The 23,294-nt window shown below is 38.9% G+C and overlaps 1 protein-coding gene across 3 annotated transcripts in view; it reads right to left on the bottom strand.

The window, feature by feature from the left end:
• The window catches only part of BICC1 (BicC family RNA binding protein 1), a 331,704-nt gene that overhangs the window by 26,602 nt on the left and 281,808 nt on the right, over positions 1 to 23,294 (bottom strand). For 2 of the 3 annotated variants that reach the window (XM_047760273.1, XM_047760276.1), the window contains exons 7-15: positions 22,981 to 23,175; positions 22,145 to 22,396; positions 19,682 to 19,813; positions 17,441 to 17,627; positions 15,075 to 15,236; positions 14,145 to 14,341; positions 13,888 to 14,020; positions 12,942 to 13,098; positions 462 to 627 (exon numbers count right to left, since the gene is read on the bottom strand). In XM_047760273.1, coding sequence (XP_047616229.1) covers positions 462 to 627; positions 12,942 to 13,098; positions 13,888 to 14,020; positions 14,145 to 14,341; positions 15,075 to 15,236; positions 17,441 to 17,627; positions 19,682 to 19,813; positions 22,145 to 22,396; positions 22,981 to 23,175 — 1,581 coding nt within the window. The remainder of the gene's footprint in view (positions 1 to 461; positions 628 to 12,941; positions 13,099 to 13,887; positions 14,021 to 14,144; positions 14,342 to 15,074; positions 15,237 to 17,440; positions 17,628 to 19,681; positions 19,814 to 22,144; positions 22,397 to 22,980; positions 23,176 to 23,294) is intronic. The other variant, XM_047760274.1, reaches the window with a different exon arrangement.

Here is a 23,294-nt window from a genome sequence, read left to right as displayed (position 1 = left end):
ATCCATTTCACAGATAGAAAAATATTATATTTATCCAAGACTATGTCATGAGGCAGTAATGTTTAGAAATAACAGCTCTCACAATTGTCTAAATTTTTTAAGCAACAGATGAAAAATATCATTTGCATAAGACACAGTGACACAGATCATGTTATGTCATTTTAACATTATATTTTAACCTGACCCCCTTTCTGTACAGTGGGAAAATAAAAAAAAATTATTAAAAAAAATTAACATTATATTTTAAAGAATTCTTCTCACTTAAACTAAATCCTACATTTCATTTTTAATGTTTATAGCAGAACCAATTCTAATTACTCCATATATATTTAAATTTAATTCTGACTAGCACGCAGAAGGAAAACCAAATTTCTGCTTTACTGCTAAAGGCTCACTGAATTCCCAGTTCCCCAATCCAGGCACCCGACGTTTGGAAGACTTTCCCATGTTTTTTTCATTACCTGCATGTTGACATATGATGGCCGTGGGGCAAGGCGGGCCCTTTCACTGTTCTGCTGGGCAGCTGCAGCCCTCTCCAGAGCACGCTCACTCCCTGGAGCCTTCTTGTCAGCCAAAGGGCTTTCTGCAGCACTCAGTTCGGGATCTGAGAGCAACCTGTCAGTACTGCTGCGAATGAGAGTTGGGAATTGAATTCTCCACTGTTCCATACAGATGTACCACACATTTCCTAGGTGCCACATTCACTATGTAGGTTCACCACTGTCAGCCATTAACATGTATTATCTCATTTAACATTAGCATCTCATTTAATCCTCACAGCACTGCCATGGGACAGGCAGTAGTGTTATTACAGTTTTTCAGATGAAGGGAGTACCTTGTCCAAGGTCACACCCCTGGTAAATACAGAGCTAGGGATTGAACCCAGACTTTCTGACTCTAGAGATGGTGCCAAAACTATTTCATGATATATATTCACAACACATTACATATGGTATGTATGATATACAGCATATGGTACCTATGAAAGAGACATACAGACAAGATTTCTACTTTGTATACATCAAGGAGTATCACTGACCCATGTTTACACATCTAAACAGACTGAGTAAATCTGAAGGCATGCAGATGAGCCAATTCACCTGTGTGCAATATACATGCTATTGCCAATAAATCTGCTATGATAAAGGTAGCAGATAAATAAATATTCTTCAACATCTGTTCAGAGTGCAGGGAAAAGAGCATGACAGCGCTTTTTAAAATGGGAGACAATTATATCAATTACAATAAATGAATTATCATTATTTCATGTACCTCAGGTTCAACTCCAACTGCATGTTAAGCTCAAGTAAAATAGAAATAAGCAACAGTATTTGTCTAAGAGCTGTACTGTTGATGCATTCTTCTTTTTATCATTTACTATTCAGTTGTGCCAGGGGAATTCAGAGGAATTTAGAAAGGCTATTGGAACACAAGAGGAAGAGCCAAGAACTTTGTTTGTCTGACAAGAGTTCAGAGGCATCACACAGGCATGTGACCTGGAATTTAAAGGGCTTCTGCAGGTTCACCACTTCAAAAGGCCAAGAAACAGCAACTCACAGGGAACAGCAAGAGCAAAGGAAGGGAAGCATGCAATGCAGATCATTGATGGTTTTAAAGCCAGAGTGTAACAATAATTACTGGAACAAAATGAAGGATTGATGAAATTGGAAGCAGGGAGACCATTCTGGAGGTTGCAACTCAATTTAGATAAGAGATAATAAGTTCAGAACACATTTAGTGAACACATTTAATGATGAAAGGAATAGGTGTGTACTTCAAATGCATCAATATAGAAGGAAACAAAATCATTTATCTAGCCTATAATAAATAACATTAATTTAGTGTATCAGTACCATGTCAAGAAAAGCACATATAAAGCAGATTTGGACAAAATGGGAACAATGATAATTAATCAAAGACTTTATAAAAGCAAAACAGATTTTACTAAGAAAAAGAGGAATTAGGAATATGTTATTAACTCAACATTGTGAAAAACTTCAATAAGAAAAATTTTTTACTAAAAAAAAAAAAATATATATATATATATATATATATATTTGCCAAAAGACAGTTTATTCTGTAAGGACATGTAAGACAATAGAGGAAATTAGATGGATGAAATGGATGGGAGCAAAACCTTTTAATGTAGAATCACTCCACTGTTTTGCTTTTTTAAATCATGGATAGACTGCCTATTTGAAAAACTAAAATAAATGGGAAAAAAATAGAGTAAGGATAACAAATGTGTTAATGGTGCTATGGTAAGGGGGAATTATATTTAATATAACATGTGTATTTATACACCCTGTGACTTGTAATAAGCAAAATCATGATACTGCCAAGTATTTACTACCAAAGTGAACAATTAACTACCTTGGAACAAGGGAGTCATAGTTTAAGTTAGAAATTCAAAGTCAAATGAAGGAGAAGTCACACTAAGAAAATTGCTCTTACTTCTCTTTTTCTTTTCTTTTCTTCTTTTCTAAGGCTGCACCTGCGGCCTATGGAAGTTCCCAGGCTAGGCAATGAATCGGAGCTGTAGCTGCTGGCCTACGCCACCACCACAGCAATGCAGGATCCAAACTGTGTCTGTGACCTACACCACAGCTCACGGCAATGTCGGATCCTTAACTCGCTCAGTGAGGCCAAGGATTTAACCTGCATCCTCATGGATACTAGTTGGGTCTATTTCCACTGAGCCACAATGGGAACTCCCCACACTAAGAAAATTTTTAACAGCAAAAGACAGAGAGTAAAAATTGCCCTGCTGATTACTGAAGAGCAGAATGATAGTTTAGAGGACCCAGATGGAAACCCAACCAGCTAAAGGAGAGGGAGGTACAACAGAGAAGATTTAAAGGTATGAAAAAAGAGACAGCAGGCCCAAAATGGAGTCACTTATGCTAAACCCCACATAAGCAAACCAGGACTTTATATCTAACCTAACTGCAGTTTCAGCCTCTCCTAGGACTGTAATCTTAACCAGCTGGTCTGGAATTTCTTGGTCAACACTAGTGAGGTAATCTACCAGATAGACCCCTGCCTTCTCCCAAAGGAAGGTGACCTTGGCTGAAATAATCCTTTCTTTTCTTGATGACTGTCGTTAAACACATTTACTTCTCTGCAGCATTTTGGAGCTCCTTTCTATTTGCTAGATGGGATGATGGTGACACATGAATTGTTGAATAAAGCAAATTTGACCTTTAAGATTACTCAGCTGAATTTTGGGTTTTAACAGATTTGATAGCAGTAATAGTGAAATAGGAAGGAAGGGGGCAAGACACAACCCTTAACAGAATGACATTGCCCTTGAGGATATGACAAAAACTGGTTAGAACCAACTAGGTCTCATGGCATATGATTTGACTTCCAGTGGACCTTGAGTTTCATTACATGCTCAGGACTGTAACACATTAGCTGAATGACATGCTCACAGGCACCAGAACAGCTCTGAGGCCAACTGGCCAAAAAGTAGGCAGTGGCCCAGTTCCTGGAAACCCCCACCCCTTCCAGAAATAGTTGGAATAATACTCCCACTCATTAGCCTATGAAATTGCCCAGCTCATAAAAACAAACCACCCCAAAATTCTGGGCCTCGTGCCCTCTCACCTTCTGAGATGGCCCACACTCTGTCTGTGGAGTGTGTTTCTCCCAGGGATGCTCTCCCACCTTTTGAGACAGCCCACACTTTGTCCATCTCTAAATAAATCTACTTCTTACCTATCACTTTGCCTCTTGCTGAATTCCTTTTTTACTAAGACGTAAAAAACATGAACTTCAATAAGTCTTGGGACCAGGTGTGTGACTATAATTACAAAACAGTGGCTTCAAGTCTCAGTCTGGGTTTTGGCTGGATTTGAGTCCTAGCCCACGAGTTCAAGTCCCAATATGCGCCTTGGTTGGGTTAGAGTCCCAGTGTGTGGGTTCAAGTTCCCATCTGAGTTTTAACTGGGTTGGAGTCCCAGCCCATGGGTTACAGTCTCAATCTGACATGTATGGTTTCAATAGGACTGATGGAGATGTCTAACAACTCTAAGGATGAGAAACCCAGGTGTGGCACCTGCAAATCCTTTTGAGTTCTGTCTCTCTTACTGTTTCTGAGGGCCACAGGTAAGTTCCTCTCAGTTCGGAGCTCTGCTCTCTTTCAGTAGAGCTCCCAATCTAATTGGCTTTCCAATACAGGGCAGGTCAGCTGGAGCTAGCAGACTGTTCTGCCTAGAGCTCAAGCCCCCAGCCTTTATTTCAGACCACGATGATCAACTAAACGGTGGAAAACCCCAGGCCTTGATTCTGTCCCATGATCCATGTAGGAACTATTAGTTCCCCATATTTGTGGAGCCCTTATCCTCAGTCCCCACTTCTTGAGGTCTGCTGGGTCTATCCTTTACCCAGGCCAAGGTCCCATGGCAGGAATTGGTGGTTGTATCCACAGGGCCACCAATTGGCTGGGACACAGAAATATCCTTTGGTTACTGCCAGTAAGATGCATGTGTTTGTCTTATTTTGTGTGAATAAAAGCTACCACTAAGAGGAATCTCAGATGCCAAAACACTGCAAAAACGGGTGGGCAAAGGCATAGGTGGAACACTTAAAAGGTGATCAAAATACTCTCAACCTAACTCAAGGATTCCTGTGTTCAAATAAGCTTATCACAGAGCAGGGTTTTAGCTTGACACTAGATCATCCACTAACCTCAAGAAGACTTCTGAGACACAAGATTCACTGTCAAACACCACACAATCCCCATTCCCATGGAACATCCTTCTTAGGTATTAATCTGGGTCCCCAAAACCCAAAAAGGCTTAGTTGCAATAAATTGGATCCTTAAAATTCAGAGTTAAGTGCTCCACCATCCGGTACACCTGCTTATCTCACATCTAAGACCTATGGTCCTGGAAGCTACAAATATTTTTAAAAATGGCCAAGTGTTACTAAAGACAATCTATAATTACAATGGCCATTATGAGGAATGTTCCAATTAGATAAGATCATTTAAGAAGTACACTTAGAAGCAAAGGTTCCCATACTTAAAAAAAAAAAAAAAAAAAAGAATGGGATGCCTATTTTAATTGGCATACAGAAGACTCCAAAAGTCTTCAAAATTCCAGGAGTTCCATTGTGTCCCAGGGGGTAACCAACCCAACTAGTATCCATGAGGGTGCGGGTTTGATCCTTGACCCTGCTCAGTGGATTAAGGATCCAGCAATGCCATGAGCTATGGTGTAGGTTGCAGACGCAGCTCAGATCTGATGTTGCTGTGGCTGTGGCGTAGGCCAGCAGCTGTAGCTCTGATTCAGCCACTAGCCTGGAACTTCCATATGCTGCAGGTGCAGCCCTAAAGGACCAAAAAAAAAAAAAAAAAAAGGCTTCAAAATTCCAAAATAGCTTCATTGAAAGATTCATTACAAACAGGCCAATGAAAAATTAAAGACACAGAAGGTACCCAAAACAAGAGACCATAAAACTGGTGTAACTAACTACTAGCATTGCTCCCCTCTATCCTTTTTTGCGTGCTCATTCTAGAAATCCTGTCTGAAGTGTCTTTCCACTCTGAAGAGATAACAGGACCAGAAACAAAAGCCCACCAAGTCAGTGGTCTTAATAGACACCCTCAAATCTACTTCAAAGGAGGGCCCCTCTACAGGTCTCTCCCAGAGTGGATGAGATTCTGAGGGATTGTTTAGTAAATTGCTACATTATTCCCTTAAATAGCTAAGGGAAACTAAATTAAAATTAATGAAAAAAGCTGCCAGGAGTTCCCGTCGTGGCGCAGTGGTTAACGAATCCGACTAGGAACCATGAGGTTGCGGGTTCGGTCCCTGCCCTTGCTCAATGGGTTAACGATCCAGTGTTGCCGTGGAGCTGTGGTGTAGGTTGCAGACGCGGCTTGGATCCCGTGTTGCTGTGGCTCTGGCGTAGGCTGGCAGCTACAGCTCCGATTTGACCCCCTAGCCTGGGAACTTCCATATGCCGCGGGAGCGGCCCAAAGAAATAGCAAAAAGACAAAAAAAAAAAAAAAAAACCTGCCAGATTCTGGTAGACACTGGAGGTATACCCTCTATTTTATTTTATTTTATTATTTTTTTAACGGCTACACCTAAAGCATATGAAAGTTCCCCAGGCCAGGGACTGAACCCAAGCCACAGCTGTGACCTACACCACATCTGCAGTAATGTAAGATCCTTTAACCCACTGTAGCAGGCCTGGGATTGAACCCACATCTCCACAATGATCAGAATCACTGCTGTTGGATTCTTAACCCACTGTGCCACACTGGGAACTCCTACACCCTCTGTTTTAAACCCCACTTGGAACCTGTAGGTGGGTTCCTGGGAAAACTAGCAGAAGCCAACTAAGGGTGAAAATTCTTACCAGAGTCAGCTCCCTGGACCTCTGTCTGTAGTTCCCAAGAAAGAGAAGAAAATAAAATATTTTTTGTACCCTCTTTGGCAATACCTTTTAAATACAAGGGGTTGTTCGATACTGCAGAAATATTTACTGTTTGTCCCTAATGAAAACTGACAAGGTAGTTTAGAAGATGTTTTTTAAGTAGCTCTGTAGTCAAAAGTTGGTGAAACAAACTGGAAGCTAGGCGTTCCCATTGTGGCTCAGCGGAAACGAATCTGACTAGGAACCATGAGGTTGCGGGTTCAATCCCTGGCCTCGCTTAGTGGGTTAAGGATCCCGTGTTGTTGTGAGCTATGGTGTAGTTCGCAGATGTGGCTTGGATCTGGTGTTGCTGTGGCTGTGGTGTAGGCGGGCAACTGTAGCTCTGATTGGACCCCTAGCCTGGGAACCTCCATATGCCTTGGCTGCAGCCCTAAAAAAGCAAAACAAACAAACAAAAAACTGGAAGCTGATATTCAGAGCTGATGGGGATTTTTTTTTCTAGGCCTCTTCCCTTAAGCCAAAATACAAATACTTAGTACCCGGAGGGAAAGAAAAACCTTCTAAAGCCTTTAGTGAAAGGATTTACTAAAACATTCCAAAGGCGAAGAGCCCTAAATCCAGAACACAGAAGTCTTCTGATCTCCATCTTAGAATCTCCTAATATTTAAAAGAAGGATCATAGAGATGGCTCAAACTATAATGTCATTTAGGCGGCAACCCAATTCTCTGAGGAAGTGAGAACTGTCCTTATCTTACAAATTTTTGCAAAACTAGGAACTTGCTGCTCTAGAGCAGTTCAAAGTCCACCTATTTCTTTAACCAATCCTAAAACCTCCCCTATTTATCTCAAAAGTATTGTGGAAATTCTGGACTTAGGAAGCAAAAGTCCTTTTAAGAACTTGCATTCTTTCCCTTTACCTCTGAGATATAAATGTTCTACAAACTTCAGGGAGGTAAGTCTCATCAGATGATGAACAAAAGAGAAAGGTCATCTGAAACTCTGGTGGACAAAAAAAATTGTAAGTATCTTCACAAATATACTAAAAAGCTTTAGCCATTTGAGCGGATAAACAACTTATTCCATCTACCAGAAAACAACTTAAATCCAACCTTTTTTAATAACTAGTGAAATTTTGTTTTATTGTACCTGATTCACAGCAGTAATTTAAAAATGGAACCCAAAAGGTCCCTATTTATGACTGTCTATGTGTGTCTGTGTTTGTCATGCAGTGTACTGAATTTTCCACCTCTGAATGGTATTGCCAAAATTAATTTGTAAAAGAGCTCTATTTAAGTGGCTTCAAAAGATTAAGTAAAACAAGTAAACTGAATCCAGTAGTCCCCCTTATCTGTAGTTTCACTTTCCAGTTATACAGGGTTAATCTGTCTGAAAATATTAAATGAAAAATTCCAGAAATAAACAAGTCATGAGGTTTAAATTGTTTGCTGTTCAGAGCAGTGTGATGAAATTTCTTGTCACCTCACCCTACTCTAACCTGGGATTCCCTAACCATCAACATCAATATTGGCTCAATGATCCTCCGTCTGATGTAACAGCAGCCTAACACTACATCACAATGCCTTAATCACTCGCCTCACTTCATCTCATCACATAGGCATTTTATCATCTCACATCATTACAAGAAGACAGGTCAGTACAGTACAATAAGATACTTGGCAAAAGGAGTTCTCATTGGGGCGCAGTGGAAACAAATCCAACTAGGAACCATGATGTTGTGGGTTCAATCCCTGGCCTTGCTCAATGGGTTAAGGATCTGGTATTGCCAGGAGCTGTGGTGTAGGTCGCAGATGTGGCTCCTGCGTTGCTGTGGCTGTGGTATAGCTGGCAGCTATGGCTCCAATTCGACCCCTAGCCTGGGAACCTTCATATGCCGTGAGTGTGGCCCTAAAAACCAAAAAAAAAAAAAAAAAAAACTCTCTCTCTATATATGTATATAGATATAGATAGATAGACAGACCATATTCACTTTTATGAGAGTATATCATCACAATTAGTTGTTGTTGTTAATCTCTAACTATACCTCATTTATACATTAAAATTTATTGTAGGTATATATGTATAGGAAAAAACATAGTATTTACAGTTTTTAGAACCATCCACAGTTTCAGGCATCCACCGGGGATCTTGGAACATAGTCCCCACAGATAAAGGGAGATTACTATAGGTATAAATTGGATAAAAGTTTTTCAGTAAACTTTTAAAACATTTTCTCTAAAATCTTTTTGGTAACCTAAAACCTTAAAGTTTTGCTAAATTAAAATAAATGATGGATATTCATGGAATATTCAGATCATTTCCAAATACGATAAAATACTAAAACATTAATTAATGAAAACAGATTTATCACTTTCAGCCTTTTTATTTTTTCACAAACTAAAGGTATTTGGGTATATTAGTAAATACATTTTGTGCCACATTGAGAAATTTACTATGAAAAGGCAATATGTTTCTAAAATTTATAAGAAATATTAATTTGTCAAACCACAAAAGTTCACAATTGTTTATTTCTTTTCACTAAAAATTAAGATTTGGGGAGGTTAATTAAATATATGTATTAAATAAATGTTTTATATATATGTAATTAAAGCTACTAGAAGTAATGAGGAAACATTTCCACATGCAAGGAGAGTAGGGCGTGTGTTTTCCATAAAAGAAGATATCAGAAATGAAAAGGAATTTTTGTTGATAAAAAAGAAACTTTTTGACCTGAAGTGGTATTATTTCAGAATAGGAAAGAGGGGAAAAATATGACCAAATTGTAGAAGATTTGTGGAAAAGGAATCTTGGGGAGGCAATTTTATGTATTTTTTCTTGCAGGCTAAAATTGGAATGAATTTATTAAAGTAGAAAAAATGAGTTTTAATACCAAAGTACACTGGTACAGGAGTTCACATTGTGGCTCAGCAAGTTAAGGATCTGATGTCTCTGTAAGGAGAGGGTGTGGGTTCAATCCCTTGCCTGGCTCGGTGGGTTAAAGATCCAGCATTGCTGTAAGCTGCAGCATAGGTCACAAAGTGGCCTGGATCTGGTGTTGCCATAGCTGTGGCATAGGCTGCAGCTGCAGCTGCAGCTCTGATTTGACCCCTAGCCCAGGAACTTCCATATGCTGCAGGTGCAAAAGAAGAAGAAGAAAAAAGTACAGCGGTGCAAAAGTAGAATGGATTGTCTTTCTGTTAAAAGAACTAGTGATTTTGGATTGTTGGTCTGCTTTTAAGAAGGGATTGTAAAAGATTTTTCTTTAAGTAGTCTGCCTAGAAAGCAAATATTGTGTACTTTACCAAAATAATTCTCTGTAAGAACTATTTCTTTCTATATTTGCCTGCACAGTCTTAACTGTCACTTTGGTTAAATGGACAACTAAGTATTATTTTTCGTTTTTTTTTTTTCTCAAAAATAATGTATTGGGGATATTAAAAAAAAAGATAAAAAAGTATTGTTTAACTATGATTCTGTTTGATCAAATGCTTTGAAACCTTTTGATATTTCTGAAAAACTTCCCCCAAATCAAATTCTAAATGAAGTCTTTTTGACCTCAAACCAACTTTGAGATTTTCCAGAGGGCCCCTTTGATATCTCAAGAGATTTGTTTCCTCTCCTTATAAAAGGAGAGAGGTTGAACTAATTAGACTTCTTTGATATGTTAAATTACATGGGAAGCACTCTCAAATAAAAGTAATATTAAGCCTTCTTTTCTTTGGGTACACTGCAGGATACAGAAATTGTAGGTCAGGGATTGAACCCACACCACAACAGAGCCCAAGCCACTGCAGTGACAGCACTGGATCCTTAACCCACTGAGCCACACTGGAACTCCCAATATTAAGCCTTACTTATGTTGTATTTGCATAGATATGTAAGTGTTCCGGAAGTTGTGTGAAATTCCTAGAAATGTGATATGGGCCTTGTAGAATGTTATCAGTCATAATTAACATTAAACTGTTGTATATCACAGAAATAACAATATTTCTTTATCAAATGAAATCTCATCAGACTGTTAACAATGGGCATTTTTAACTCTGTTATTTACAGAGAGTTATTGTATTATTCAGATGCTTCTGCAAAAGTGTTCCTACAAAAGTGCTTCATTTCCAAGGAGATTCATGGAAAGGATTTTTAACAAGGGCACATTTCTGATAACATCAAGGTCATGAAAATGAACTGGATTCAAGCAGAGCAAGTATCAACTAACTGGGACTGAATTAACTGAGGAAGAGGATGATTATAATTTTTTAATTTTTTTTTTAAGGAGGTGTTGAAAAACCACTGGTTCCTTTATGTTTTGTTTTTCCAGATTTAAGGAAACCTTTTTCCTTAAGTTATTGATGACTTAACAGTAATTTGCTAAAAGCATATCTTTGTAAGCAAGGATGAAACAATTACTTTTTCTCCCTACTCGATCCCTCCAGAATTTGGAAATTCTTGAGTATTCTTTTCATGGCAATATAGTTATTTGCATAAGGTCAATAAGAATCTGTTCTTGTAACAGGACACAATTAGAAACACAAGCTATAAAACCAAAGCTTTCACTGAAATGTCATATGTGAAAGAGATGTGCACACTCAGATATGATCTGACAGCTTTAAGAAAATAAGGTTGGACTTTATAAAGCCAATAATGCTCCTTAAAAAAACTGGCTTGGTACTCTGCTTATAGGGTCCTTACCGGGCAAGAAAGGAGGGTCAGTTCCTGGCAGACCCAGGAACTGCCTCCTCCTAAGATCCCAGATCAACACTTAATACTTAAACTAAACATGAAACCCTTTCCTCCCTTTACCCTGGCAATGACCTGGAAAGATAATGCCAACATCTGTATCTCAGGCCATGGCTAAGGGGGTAACCTCAGTAATTTAGAACTTTCTGTTTCAGGTTAGGAGATTTACTTCCCAAATGTACTGAAAACTTAACTGGCTCACAGCCTGAACAGGAAAATGAAACAATCCCTGCAAATGAATCCATGAACAGTGGTCCTGTGGATCTGTTTTGTTTAGTGGAAGTGGTCTATATCCCTATAGCATTTATCTTTGTCTGTGTTGCTTATCATTCTCCTTGGGCGTATGGATGCCTAGATGGCTGGCGCATAACTGGGCAATGCTTCTTAGGCGATCTGTGTCCCTAACTATTTACAAACAAACTGAGATGCTTCATTGGACAACCCCCTGAATTTATATGGCAGTTAGCAAAGACTTAGCAGGCAGCTTTCATGATTCAGAATTCACAGATGGCAGAGCTCTACTCCCAGGGTTATGAGTAAATGTAAACGAAACTATGATGAGGAACCTCTCCTTAACTCTTGACTGTAGGATCTAGTACTGAGACACAGTAGCTGCTCAAAAAAATTCCTTTAGGCTCTCTGGCCAAAGTTGTTCTTGATAAGACAATAGCCTTTCATTATCTTTTAGCTGAGCAAGGAGGGGTCTGTGCTGTGGCCAACACCATGTGCTATAACCGAATTAACATTTCTGGGCAAGTTGAAACATGGTTGGCTTAAAAAAAAAATGACTCCATCTACAGGGTTTTTCTTTGACTTATTTGATTTTGATCGGTTTGGGTTTGGGGAACTGTGGATCTGAACTGCCTCCAGACACTGGTAATTATTCTATCTATAATAGTCAGTAGTCTCCCTGGTACATTATCCTGTCAAGTTTTAAATTCATTTTCACAGCCACTAACCACTGAGCAAATAATCTCCCTAAGCCTGGAATGTGATAAAAAAAAAAATGAAGAAAATGATTGACTAAATAGTTGTGAGCTAAAGTCATGACCTGTGAGTACCATAGATATTCAATGCAAAACAAAAATCATGACCTGTGAATGTCACACAGATGATCAGTAAAATCTGTAAGAACTACAGAGAGGTAGCTTAGAGTAGTGCAAATGCCTTAAATTTTTACCACATCTCTCACTTAGGCTGAGAGTCTGATCAAAAGAAGAGAATTGTGAAAAAAGAGACAATAGGCCCCAAATGGAGTCACTTGTGCTAAGCCCCTCACATCAGCAAACCAAGACTTTATTGCTAACTTAATTCCAGTTTCAGCCTCTCCTAGAAATGTAATCTTAACCAGTCCTGTCTGGAATTTCTTGGCCAGCACTAGTGAGGTAATCCACCAGATAGACTCCTGCCTTCTCCCAAAGGAAGGTGACCTTGCCTGAAATAATCCTTTCTTTTCTTTATGACTTCCTTGTCCTACACTCTTTTTGCCTTTAAAAACCTTTTCTCTTTGGAGCTCCTTTCTACTTGCTAGATGGAATGTTGCTAATTCATGAATTGTTGAATAAAGTCAGTTTGATCTTTAAATTTACTTAGATGAATTTTGTTTAATAATAAGGGTGAAAGTTACCAGGTACTATTTCTTAATAAGATTTTTTAAAAGAAAAAAGAGAAGGTAATTATAAAGAGAAAAGAAAAAAACCCATGGATAAGATCAAATGCACTAGAACTAAAGAATACTAACTACTGGGTTTAAAACAAATCCATCCTGTTATATACTTTCTTTCAAAGGATAAAGGACTTTTAAGATTAAAATACATACTGTAAGTGTGAATTTTTCGTGCCTTGCAATAGTTCTACTGTCTGTCTCTTGGCACAGGAAACTTTGGAGGGACCCATCATTTGTTTCAAGTCACCAGCATTTCCAGAATGGGAAGGACTTCTAGGCATGCCTACTTCAACAAAAGCATCATTACAACCTGTAAAGGAGACAAAAAGTAAAAATCCAAACATCACTTACCATCAACAACCACCTGCAATGGAAACAAATCAGAATGTATGTATCTCTGCAGAGACAAAGCAAAACTGCTTTCAGCTATAGAGAAGATGACTTAAATTCAGGTTGTCTTAAAAACTCAAGATGAAATTTGAACAAAAGACCTTCATTTTTTTTTTCTTTTCTTTTTTTTTTAATGGCCATACCTGTGGCATATGGAAGTTCCCAGGCTAGGGGTCAAATCAGAGCTGCAGTTGCAGGCCTATACCAGAGCCACAGCAACACCAGATCTGAAGTGCATCTGCAACCTACACTGCAGCTTGCAGCAATGCTGGATCCTTAACCTACTGAGTGAGGCCAGTGATCAAACCCACATCCTCACAGACACTATGTCCACTTGCTGAGCCACAAGGGAACTTCCATATTTTTTAAAGACTGTTAGGGATGAAAGTATTATAAAAAGAAGTACTCTTCTCGGAAAAAAAATGTCACACACATGCACACACACACACAAACACATAGTAAATTAACTGCTTTTCTGCTGCACAATTACATTCACTTTAATTTAGGAAGTTCTGATGTAATGGAAAAATGGTTCTACTGTGGAAAAGCGCTCTTTCACCATGTTCTTTGGAATTTCAAAATACTGTCTTTTTGCATCCTTGAGGATGCAAAATTAGTTAGCAAAGCCAATTTGAAATCACTGCACAGACTTCCTACAACCCCCATTATCCAACCAACAGGGCAGGCTCAAGTTCAGAGGGAGAGATACCTTCTGCAGGGTTTGATTTGGGAGATGTCTGCTCAGATCCAGTTGTTTGTCTAGATGGATCACCATGATTTGCACTCAGCACTTTTTCTCCAAGCGATGAAGCAGATATTGCACCATATTTTATATTCGGAGACTGAAATAACAATAAGAAATAACATATAGATATGGTCACAAATATAAAATTTAATTCAGGTGTTACCAGTGGCCTACCTCTTATAAACAGCATAGACCACAGGACTCTTGCTGAAGGACATTACCTGTGTGTGTCCATTTAAAGAAGCAGTGATTTTTTTGCTTTCTGTCTGCATGCTGTTGATATGGACATCAACAGGAGTCAAGCCAGGAGGGGGAGATGGAGCTGTGTGCCCATAGGTGGGCACTCCAGACAACAAAATATTGGTTAACGTGGCTTGGGCAGTAGATGGAATCATAAGGTGTGGTATAGCAGAAAAACCTACAACAACATTTCATGAAAACAGATTAATAGACCAGAACAAAATCAGAATCAAGAAGCATTATTTTATTATTATTATTATTTAAAGTAGCAATAATAAAGTCATTTTTGTTGCTACAAATTCAGAAGAGAGTTCAATTTTTTTTGGCTGCACCTGCACCATACAAAAATCTCCTGGGCCAGGGATCGAACCCACACCACAGAAGTAACCAGAGCCATGGCAGTGACAACCCTGGATCCTTAACGCAATGAGCTACTAGGGAACTCTGAGAACTCAATTTTGATACCACACTACCATAAAAATAGAGAAGAAATATTAAAATGGAACACCACTTCAGAGAATATTTAATCCATACTCTTCACTGTACAGATGAGGTAATGACCTAGATTTAGCATATGCAAATGACTACCACGCAAATGCGTCAAACTGGAACCTGCATTTCCTAATGACCATGTCAATGACCCAGAGGAGCCTTTGCCACTGCTCCCTGCACATCATGCTCTATTTCCCGATGTGCTTGTCACATCTGAAGATTACATATTACTTTTATGAAAAACTTACCACTTTGTTATGCTTCATTTTAACTAATTTACACATTGGGGAATTTGTTTGGCTGCAGTGTGCTTTGAACCATAATTTTTCCCTGAGGAAATGGAACCATAAGTACATTTTATTTAACAGCTGATGATACCTAAGAATACACACCTTTTATTGTACTTAAATGATACTGACCTGTGGCATTTGAAGTATTAGCAAGTGGGGGTGCCCACAATGTGGGGCTGGGGGTGCCAGAACTTGGACTTTGCAAAGGACTGACTGAGCTATTGAGAGCATTCAGGAGCGAGTTCGGGGTTGTGGAAGTGTTGAGAGATAAGGTGGTGGGTCCCAAAAGACCTGAAATGAATGAATGTAGAATCAATACACATAAATTCAAGATTTAGAAATACAGGTGGCATCACCATTGCCACTTGGAATGCACGCCATATAATCATCTGACATTTTCTGAATATGAGTAACAGATTACCTTCTTTCAAATAGTCACATGACCTACTGCATGATGCGACTCCAACACAGAACCCAGCTTATCTACAAATAGATGCTGATCCGGGAATGGAAGACAGGTGAGCCCAGACCAGGACAGCAGTCAGGGTCATTGGGCACTACCGGCTGCTTTGCAATCACTTTGCAGCTAGCCAGGATGAACACAATTCTGCTCAAGGAGAAACCCACTTTTTTTTTTCTGGGCCACACCTGCAGCACATGGAAGTTCCCAGGTTAGGGGCCAAATTGGAGCTGTAGCTGCCAGCCTACACCACAGCCAAAGCAATGCCACATCTGAGCCACCTCTGCAACCTACACCACAGCTCACAGCAACACCAGATCCTTAACCCACTAAGCAAGGCCAGGGATGGAACCAGCATCCTCATGGATACTAGTCAGGTTCATTACTGCTGAGCCACAACAGGAACTCCAGAAACCCATTTTTATGTCTGTGCATTACTCACTTCTCACCTGCTTCCCAATAAACTCTTTTCAAACCACTTACAATTACTAGCTGTGATGAGGAGAATGTTTTCCTGAAACAGAATGGCTCCCTTTGGTCTATCTGCAGAAAGGCTGGCCTACCTACAACGGTTTTCATATAGAGGTCAAAACACATACATGACTTCTCTGAGGTCCACCTCAATGTGCAGGAAAACTTTTCTCAGAAAAAAAAAAAATTTTTTTTGTTTTGTTTTTCTGCTTGTTGTAAGGATTTAATGTTTGATTTAGTAATGAAATTTCCCTTCGGGCATTTCGAATGTATTCTAAAGTAAAATGTGACTTTGTATAATAAGTTTCCAGGAATACTTAAAGCATTAAATTAAGAATGACAGGATAAGGCTATCCATGAAAACATTTAAAACATTAAGTCACTCTCTGATCTGTGCTCTCTTTTTCTCTCTCGAGTGCTAAGTCGCCTCACTGGCATCTCCTGACTCACATGTAGTATTGTGTTATTACAACTCTGCTCAGATCTCCAGTGAAGGAACAACTTTGGGAGATTAGGGCCCAAGGTGAAAAAAAAATCTGCCTTTTCTTGCAATGGTGTCTGGGCAAGGCTACTTGGAATCTTAATCATATTATAACCATATTACATTTTTTTCGGCCATGCCCTAGGCATTCAGAAGGTCCCAGGCCAGGCAGTGAGCCTGTGCCACAGCAGTGACAATGCCGGATCCTTAACTGCTAGGCCACCAAGGAACTCCCACATTACATTTTTAAAGAGCAAGACTAGCCATTAAAAATTTTAAAGACTGCTGAGAGTATTTTTTCTCCTGACAATGCTGAATGAGGCAGAATGATTTGCAAGGGTTATTGCATTAACTTTTTATGTAATAGCTACTGAAAAATGTGCCACAAAGTAGTGAACCTGGCATAATTATAATATAGCAATAAACTTCAGCCTACAAGATGGGCATCAGTAAATGAGGTGATACACATCACACCCTACTTTCTTAAAGAACTATAGCACCAAGATGACATTCTTTTGTCATTCTCTTCTTCACCTTAGATCTAAAAACAAGTCTGTTGGCCTCCCTTGGTGGCCACAAGCTAGACTGCCTTTGTGTCCTGGCGAGACAAGCCTAACCACTGGAAGTGGGGGTTCCGCCTGCTTTCACCTCCCCCTCTCCCCACCGCACATGCAGCTTTGCAATTACTTTTTGAAAAGCAAACTGGATAATCTTCATCTCTAGGGACTGACGGCGATATTGCAAATGCAAGAGAGAACAAACACATAAATTATAGTCAGCCTGCTCACTTCACTCTCATGACATTCTTAATTTAGAAGAACAAACACAGCTACTGAAAATAAAACAGCCAGACCTTGATTATTTATGCCAAAATAAAAAGAATCTGGGTAAGAGGAATCCATAGAATCTAATGAAAAAATCCAAAATGGACTGATGCAAGTTTTGTTTGCTTTTCACCTGATCTTAGGGCATAAAGAGGGCCAAAAACAGCCTTTAAAATGTGGTCCCCAACAGGAGAAAGAAAAGGAACCGGATAAGCAATCCTCCAGCGACTGAGAAGGGCTATAATAATAAATTTTATACCTAGTCCAGTGAGTCCGAGGCCTGCTGAAGCTAAGATATCCAGGCTGGGACATGCCAGGCCGGCAGGGCACGGTGCTGGGGACGGACTGGTTGCTATGGTAACACCACTGCTTTCAAGTCCGAGGAGACATTTCCTTGCTTCATACATATTTAAGGCATTTCGCTCAACACTTTTCACAATCACAGACTATGAAAACACATAATGAGAAAGAAAAAAGTGACATGCAAGTAGTCGACAATGAATTAGAGAGGGGGGGGTGAGAAATGAATATGGTAATAAGATTTCCACTCTGGGAGTGGATTAATGCGGCTTTAAAATCAACTGCAAATTCTAACCACTTATTTCCTAAGTTTTCTCCTTTTTGGTAAAATCTTAAATGTTAGTTAACATTCACTGGGTGTGTCCTGTGTTCCGGGCACTGTGATGGAAGCTGCATACACATTCTAATTTCTGCAAAACTTTATTGGGTGGAATTATTTTTCATGTTCAGTGAGGATAAGGGCCTTACCCAAGGTCACAGAGCAGCTAGAGGACTAGAACCTGGGTCCATCTGTCTCTGCAGCCCATTCGTGTTTACATCACTGGTTTCTACATTAAAGCTTTCCTGCCTTCATCTCATCTTCACCAAACAAATCAAACCTATCACCATATACAGACTGCATCCTAACAGTCACTTACATTTGACATTTATAGCCTACTAGTTAACTAGTAGACCTTGAAAGGTACCATTATTTCTCACTGATGACATATCTACAGCAAAGTTTACGGTAAAATAAATTTTCAGACAGTAAATCTTTTTTTTTTCCCCTCAATGGACTCATCTAGAAAATTGGAAATGTGAACCCAAGGAGGAAAGTTTCCAATGGACAATAAAGAAAATGTGTGGCCGAGAAAGCAGAGCAGTTGTCAGCCTCGGGGCCAGCGATGCATAATGGGACAGTCCTGGGACCCTGCAAGCTTTCAGAGTTCTCACTATCTGTTTTCCCCTGACCTCTGCTCACTTCTTGCTGCACTCCAGCAATCTTCCATGCCTGTCCATCACAACACGCCCAAGTCCTCAAAAGTCTCTTCTGTCTATATCATTTAGACAGTCACTCTGAGTCAACTCAAATTAGTCAAGCATGAAGCTTCATAATACATCAACTTTTTGTCCTATTCTCTAAACTCAATATATCAAGTTCATTTAAAATCAATCCTATGTCTTCCTTTAAAGTTTTCTTTTGAAGAAGGCATGATGGTTTTTTATGTTGGACACTGAAGCCCACGTTATCTACATCTCTACCAAACTGTATACTGTAATACATAGTATATACATGCCATGTGCACATAGGCATATATGATAAAATTCTAGTTTAGAAATTTTAAAAATGGAAGGCACACTGTTTGGTGTTTCACCTACTATAATAAAAATATACATAAATGTTCTTATTTAGTACATATTATTATGCAACATGCTCTTTTTATTCAACGCCTTTCTTGTCCTTTGACTTCTGCTACAAAGGTTTTCTTCAGCGTGTCTAACTAGAGGCAGCACTGCTAGGGATAGGGTATCAGTACTTGCAGTGTGATTGCTTATTGGGCATGAACTGCTCTTCAAAGTGGTGGTGCCAATTTATACAACTGAATGTAGGAACATTTCTCTTTCTTTACGTTCTCACTAGCACTTAATATCATCAAAATTATCCCATTAAGTTTTGACAGTATATGTAATGACTGAAATTCTGCAATATCTTAGAGGAGAAGTTCTGAGAAGGCAGAACTGGGGACACTTCATTATTTAAAGTATTTATGAAAGAGAACAGGCACCTGGTCTTTAACTTCCAGGGCGACCACAGTCTCTCACAAATAGGAGGTAAACCAAGTATGTTTTGCATTTCATTGGACCTGTACACATACACGGCATTTAGTCTTTAATCTCATCAACCCTCTGGCAGCTTAGTAAAGCTTGAAATTACCAGACTGCAAATCAGTACAAAGAGTTTTCTCCTTCCTTCCCATATATGTAATTAAAATAATGGTCATAAATGGATGCTCAAAGTCAACACACACACAAAGAAAATGATCAGTGATGAATGTTACAAATTTATATGAAATAACTAAATATAACACATATATACATGATATATATTATATAGACTATTTAGCTCCAGGTACATGCAAATACACATTTATATGAAAATAAAACCATACAGAGCATGATATGATACATGGTTCTCTTTGGGTCCAGACCCTGGACCAACCTTGCTCGGCTGTTTTGGCTTTGGTTTAATACTGATGAAGACATCGAGCTGTTCCATCAACTGAGCAATGAACTGCGGATCGACTTCAATTTCCTCCTTCATATCAAACATCAGCACAAGAGGAAGACAACCCTAGGAAATGTCACAACACAAAGTGTGGGAGGTAAAAAGTTACTCACCCAATAGTTTTTTTTAATAATGATTTTAATTTTTTTCCATTATAGCTGGTTTACAGTGTTCTGTCAATTTTCTACTATACAGCAAGGTGACCCAGTCACACATACACATATACGTTCTTTTCCTCACATTACCCTCCATCATGCTCCATCATAAGTGACTAGATATAGTTCCCAGTGCTCTGCAGCAGGAAAAATACCCAATAATTTAACATGCCTACAGACAGCACAACCCTTTATAGCTTTAAAGAGGAAACCAAAGCATTAAAGCTAAATTATATACCTTTACAGAGCTTAGAAGGCTAGTGTGGAAATAATGTTGAGGGACAGAAACTATTTTTTGGAGGACAAAAACATGTCTTATATTTCTGATTCTTTGGCCCTGAATTTTTTCCTACTGTCCACCTTGGAAGGTTTCTCCACTCTCTGACTTCAGTCTTCTTAGTGATGGCAGAAACTAGATTCTCAACCACATCAAGGGTACTAATCTTATGCCCTAGCTCAAAGACTTACGGTGGTGGCTTTTTATTGTCTCCTGCATGAAAGCTTAACACATATCAGCATTTCAAAATCTCCACATTGCAGCTGGCTCTGCTTGTGCAATCACAGGTTTATGTGCCCACTCTTCCTCCAAGTTAGACCAGCCTCTTGTCTATCTTTCAAACAGCTTCTCTATATCCATATTTTCACTCAAAAGTCTTCTCCACCAACCCAAGTTCTACTTCTCTTCTGATCTTACCTCCTTTTTGGAGAAAACTGCTCCTGTTCCTTATTTTTTTCCCCTCTCTTTTTATAGCAGCACCCGTGGCATATGGAATTTCCTGAGCTAGAGGCGAATCAGAGCTTCAGCAACGCCAGATCTGAGCCATATCTGCAACTTATGCAGCAGCTTGCAGCAACCCAAATCTTTAACCCACTGAATGAGGCCAGGGATCAAACCTGCATCCTTATGGATACTAGTCAGGTTCTTAACCCACTGAGCCACAACAGGAACTCCTTTTGTACCTTCTTTTAACTATCTCATTTTTTTGGCACAGCAGATTTAGCACTTTTTTCCCCTGATGCACCAGGTTCCATCTGGATAAGTGATGTTTGTATGGACAATGCTATTTTTTTTTTTTAAAAAGTGCTTGTATTTAAAATATAAGTTAAAGCCTTTTAATTTATCCCTCCTTCACGTCTTTCAATATCATACAAAAATAACAGTATGTCTCATGCACGTCTGTATTTTTGGCTGGTATGATCAAAGTATGAATGTGAATTCATGGCTGCACATAATAATTGTGAAGTTCACTGAACTCAAAGTAATATCTAAAGAACTTGAAATGTGCAAAAAAGAAAATATGAAGAATGATCATAATAATCTTTGGATACAAATACGCTAACTAGTGGCATATTAAAAGTAGCTTAGGTAAGCTTGGCACAAAAAAAATCATTCACAGTAAAATTAATTTCTTAAAATTATATGTTATAATCCTTAATGACTATAATAAATTCTCATCTGTCAGAGGAATGGAATCAACAACACGAATCCGGATTTTCTGAAAGTTTCTCAAAAACAAATTCTGCAAGTTAATAATAGCAAAGGTCACGCCTGAAGCTTATGAATTCAAATGTCACTAAAGGTCTAGCCTGAACAGGAGACTACTATGGTGTTTTTAATAAGAATACTTGTGAGTCCACAGTATGTTGGTCCATTTTGTTACTACACATCAACCCACACACTGGGTTTTTAAATGAATGTAGAAAGTTCAGAAATATTGCAAATTATAAATTGGAAGCAGTGGTAAATTATATAACTCAGATATTTTTCTTCAGTGCATGACACTCAAATTCATGGCTTAATTAGCATTTTTAAAATTGTGTCAGAGATTTATTAAATGTTCAAATGTTTCAGGCTCCCAAAATTTATGTCTTTGAGGGTCACATTTTAAAGGCACTTTTTAATTTTTCTGTTTAAACAGAAGACTGTCTTTGTCAAATGCATATACTACATGTCAGATTAAAATAACCACCTTTCACAAAATATAGCCAATTATTTCATTGTGACCGCTTCTGTGTTTAGTCTAAGTTACTGCAAGAAAATTACTCACCGATATAATGAAATTAAGTCTGTGAGGCACTATGTATCTACTACTTTCACTTTATTTTCTTTTACCAAGAAACTTACTTATTTGCCCAGGATTCCAAAGTGCTTCCAGAAATACCACAATGGTACAGTATGTGCAGCAACATAATGGTACCCAAAGAGGTAAGCAAGTTGGAGCATTCATTTCAGTAAACCTACCATGAGATACTGCCTTGCAAGACAGACAGACTCAATGGTGCCCTGGAGGTAGACGGTGGATTTCTTCTGTGGATTACTGGGATCAGGAAAGTGGATCTGAGCACCCGTTCTCTGCATGATATGTTTGATGTTGCTTCCATTTCGACCCATCATAAAGAGATGATGTTGAGCTGCAATGTCTAGCTGCGTGCTCACGGGAATGGCCGATGCCAAGCTCCCAGCAAGGTGTTCCAACAGCATGGCTGTTCCTTCCTATGAGGAAGGAGTGGGGGAAGAATAAGCCTCTACAATAACCACCCACATGAAAGGAAAAGATTCTATTGCACTTCTCACAGCTATGGAAACATTCAACACGTTTCAAAAACGAGAACATAATATAAGAAAAAAATCCTGGAAAACAAATCAGTCCTAAAATCCTTTACAGAAAAATTTGCAAAAAAAAAAAGAATGGATGTATGTATATGTATAAGTGAATCACTCTGTTGTAGAGCAGAAATCACCACAATATGGTAAATCAACTATACTTCAATAAAACTTTAAAAATGAAAAAATAGGGACTTCCCATTGTGGTGCAGCGGAAACGAATCCAACTATTACCCATGAGGACGCAGGTTTGATCCCTGGCCTCGCTCAGAGGGATTCTGACTTGCTGTGGCTGTGGCAAGGGCTAGCAGCTGTAGCTCCAATTCAACCTCTAGCCTGGAAACTTCCAAATGCTGAGGGTGTGGCCCTAAAAAAGCAAAAAAGAGAAAAGAAATAGAGAAAAAAGAAATTAAAAAAACAAAACTTGCAGGGTGTGTGCATCTACAATGTTCACAATTATCTAAATCACTTACCTTCAGAGCACTTGTGTTATTCTGAGACCCTCGAACTATCACAGTAGCACCATACATTCGGGACCGCTGTTTAAATGACACTGAAATGTTGTACGTTTGGGATATGTGCTGAATAGAGGGGGAATTAGGATCGGGCACTGGTTGAAGAATTCCAGCAATTGGTAGCTCAAACATCAGCACCAAAGGAAGCAGCTCCTAAAATGAAATTAAGAGAACCCAGAGCACAGCGTTAATTCACTGGACATTTAGAGAGGCGTGTAATTCACTCATTCTTTTTTCTAAAATTTTTTAGGGCTGCACCTGAGGTATATGGA

This window comes from Phacochoerus africanus, chromosome 15 (genome assembly GCF_016906955.1).
Source record: "Phacochoerus africanus isolate WHEZ1 chromosome 15, ROS_Pafr_v1, whole genome shotgun sequence".
Classification (NCBI taxonomy): domain Eukaryota; kingdom Metazoa; phylum Chordata; class Mammalia; order Artiodactyla; family Suidae; genus Phacochoerus; species Phacochoerus africanus.
The sequence above is the reverse complement of the archived record's forward strand: the minus strand, read 5'-3'. Positions and strand labels throughout refer to the sequence as shown.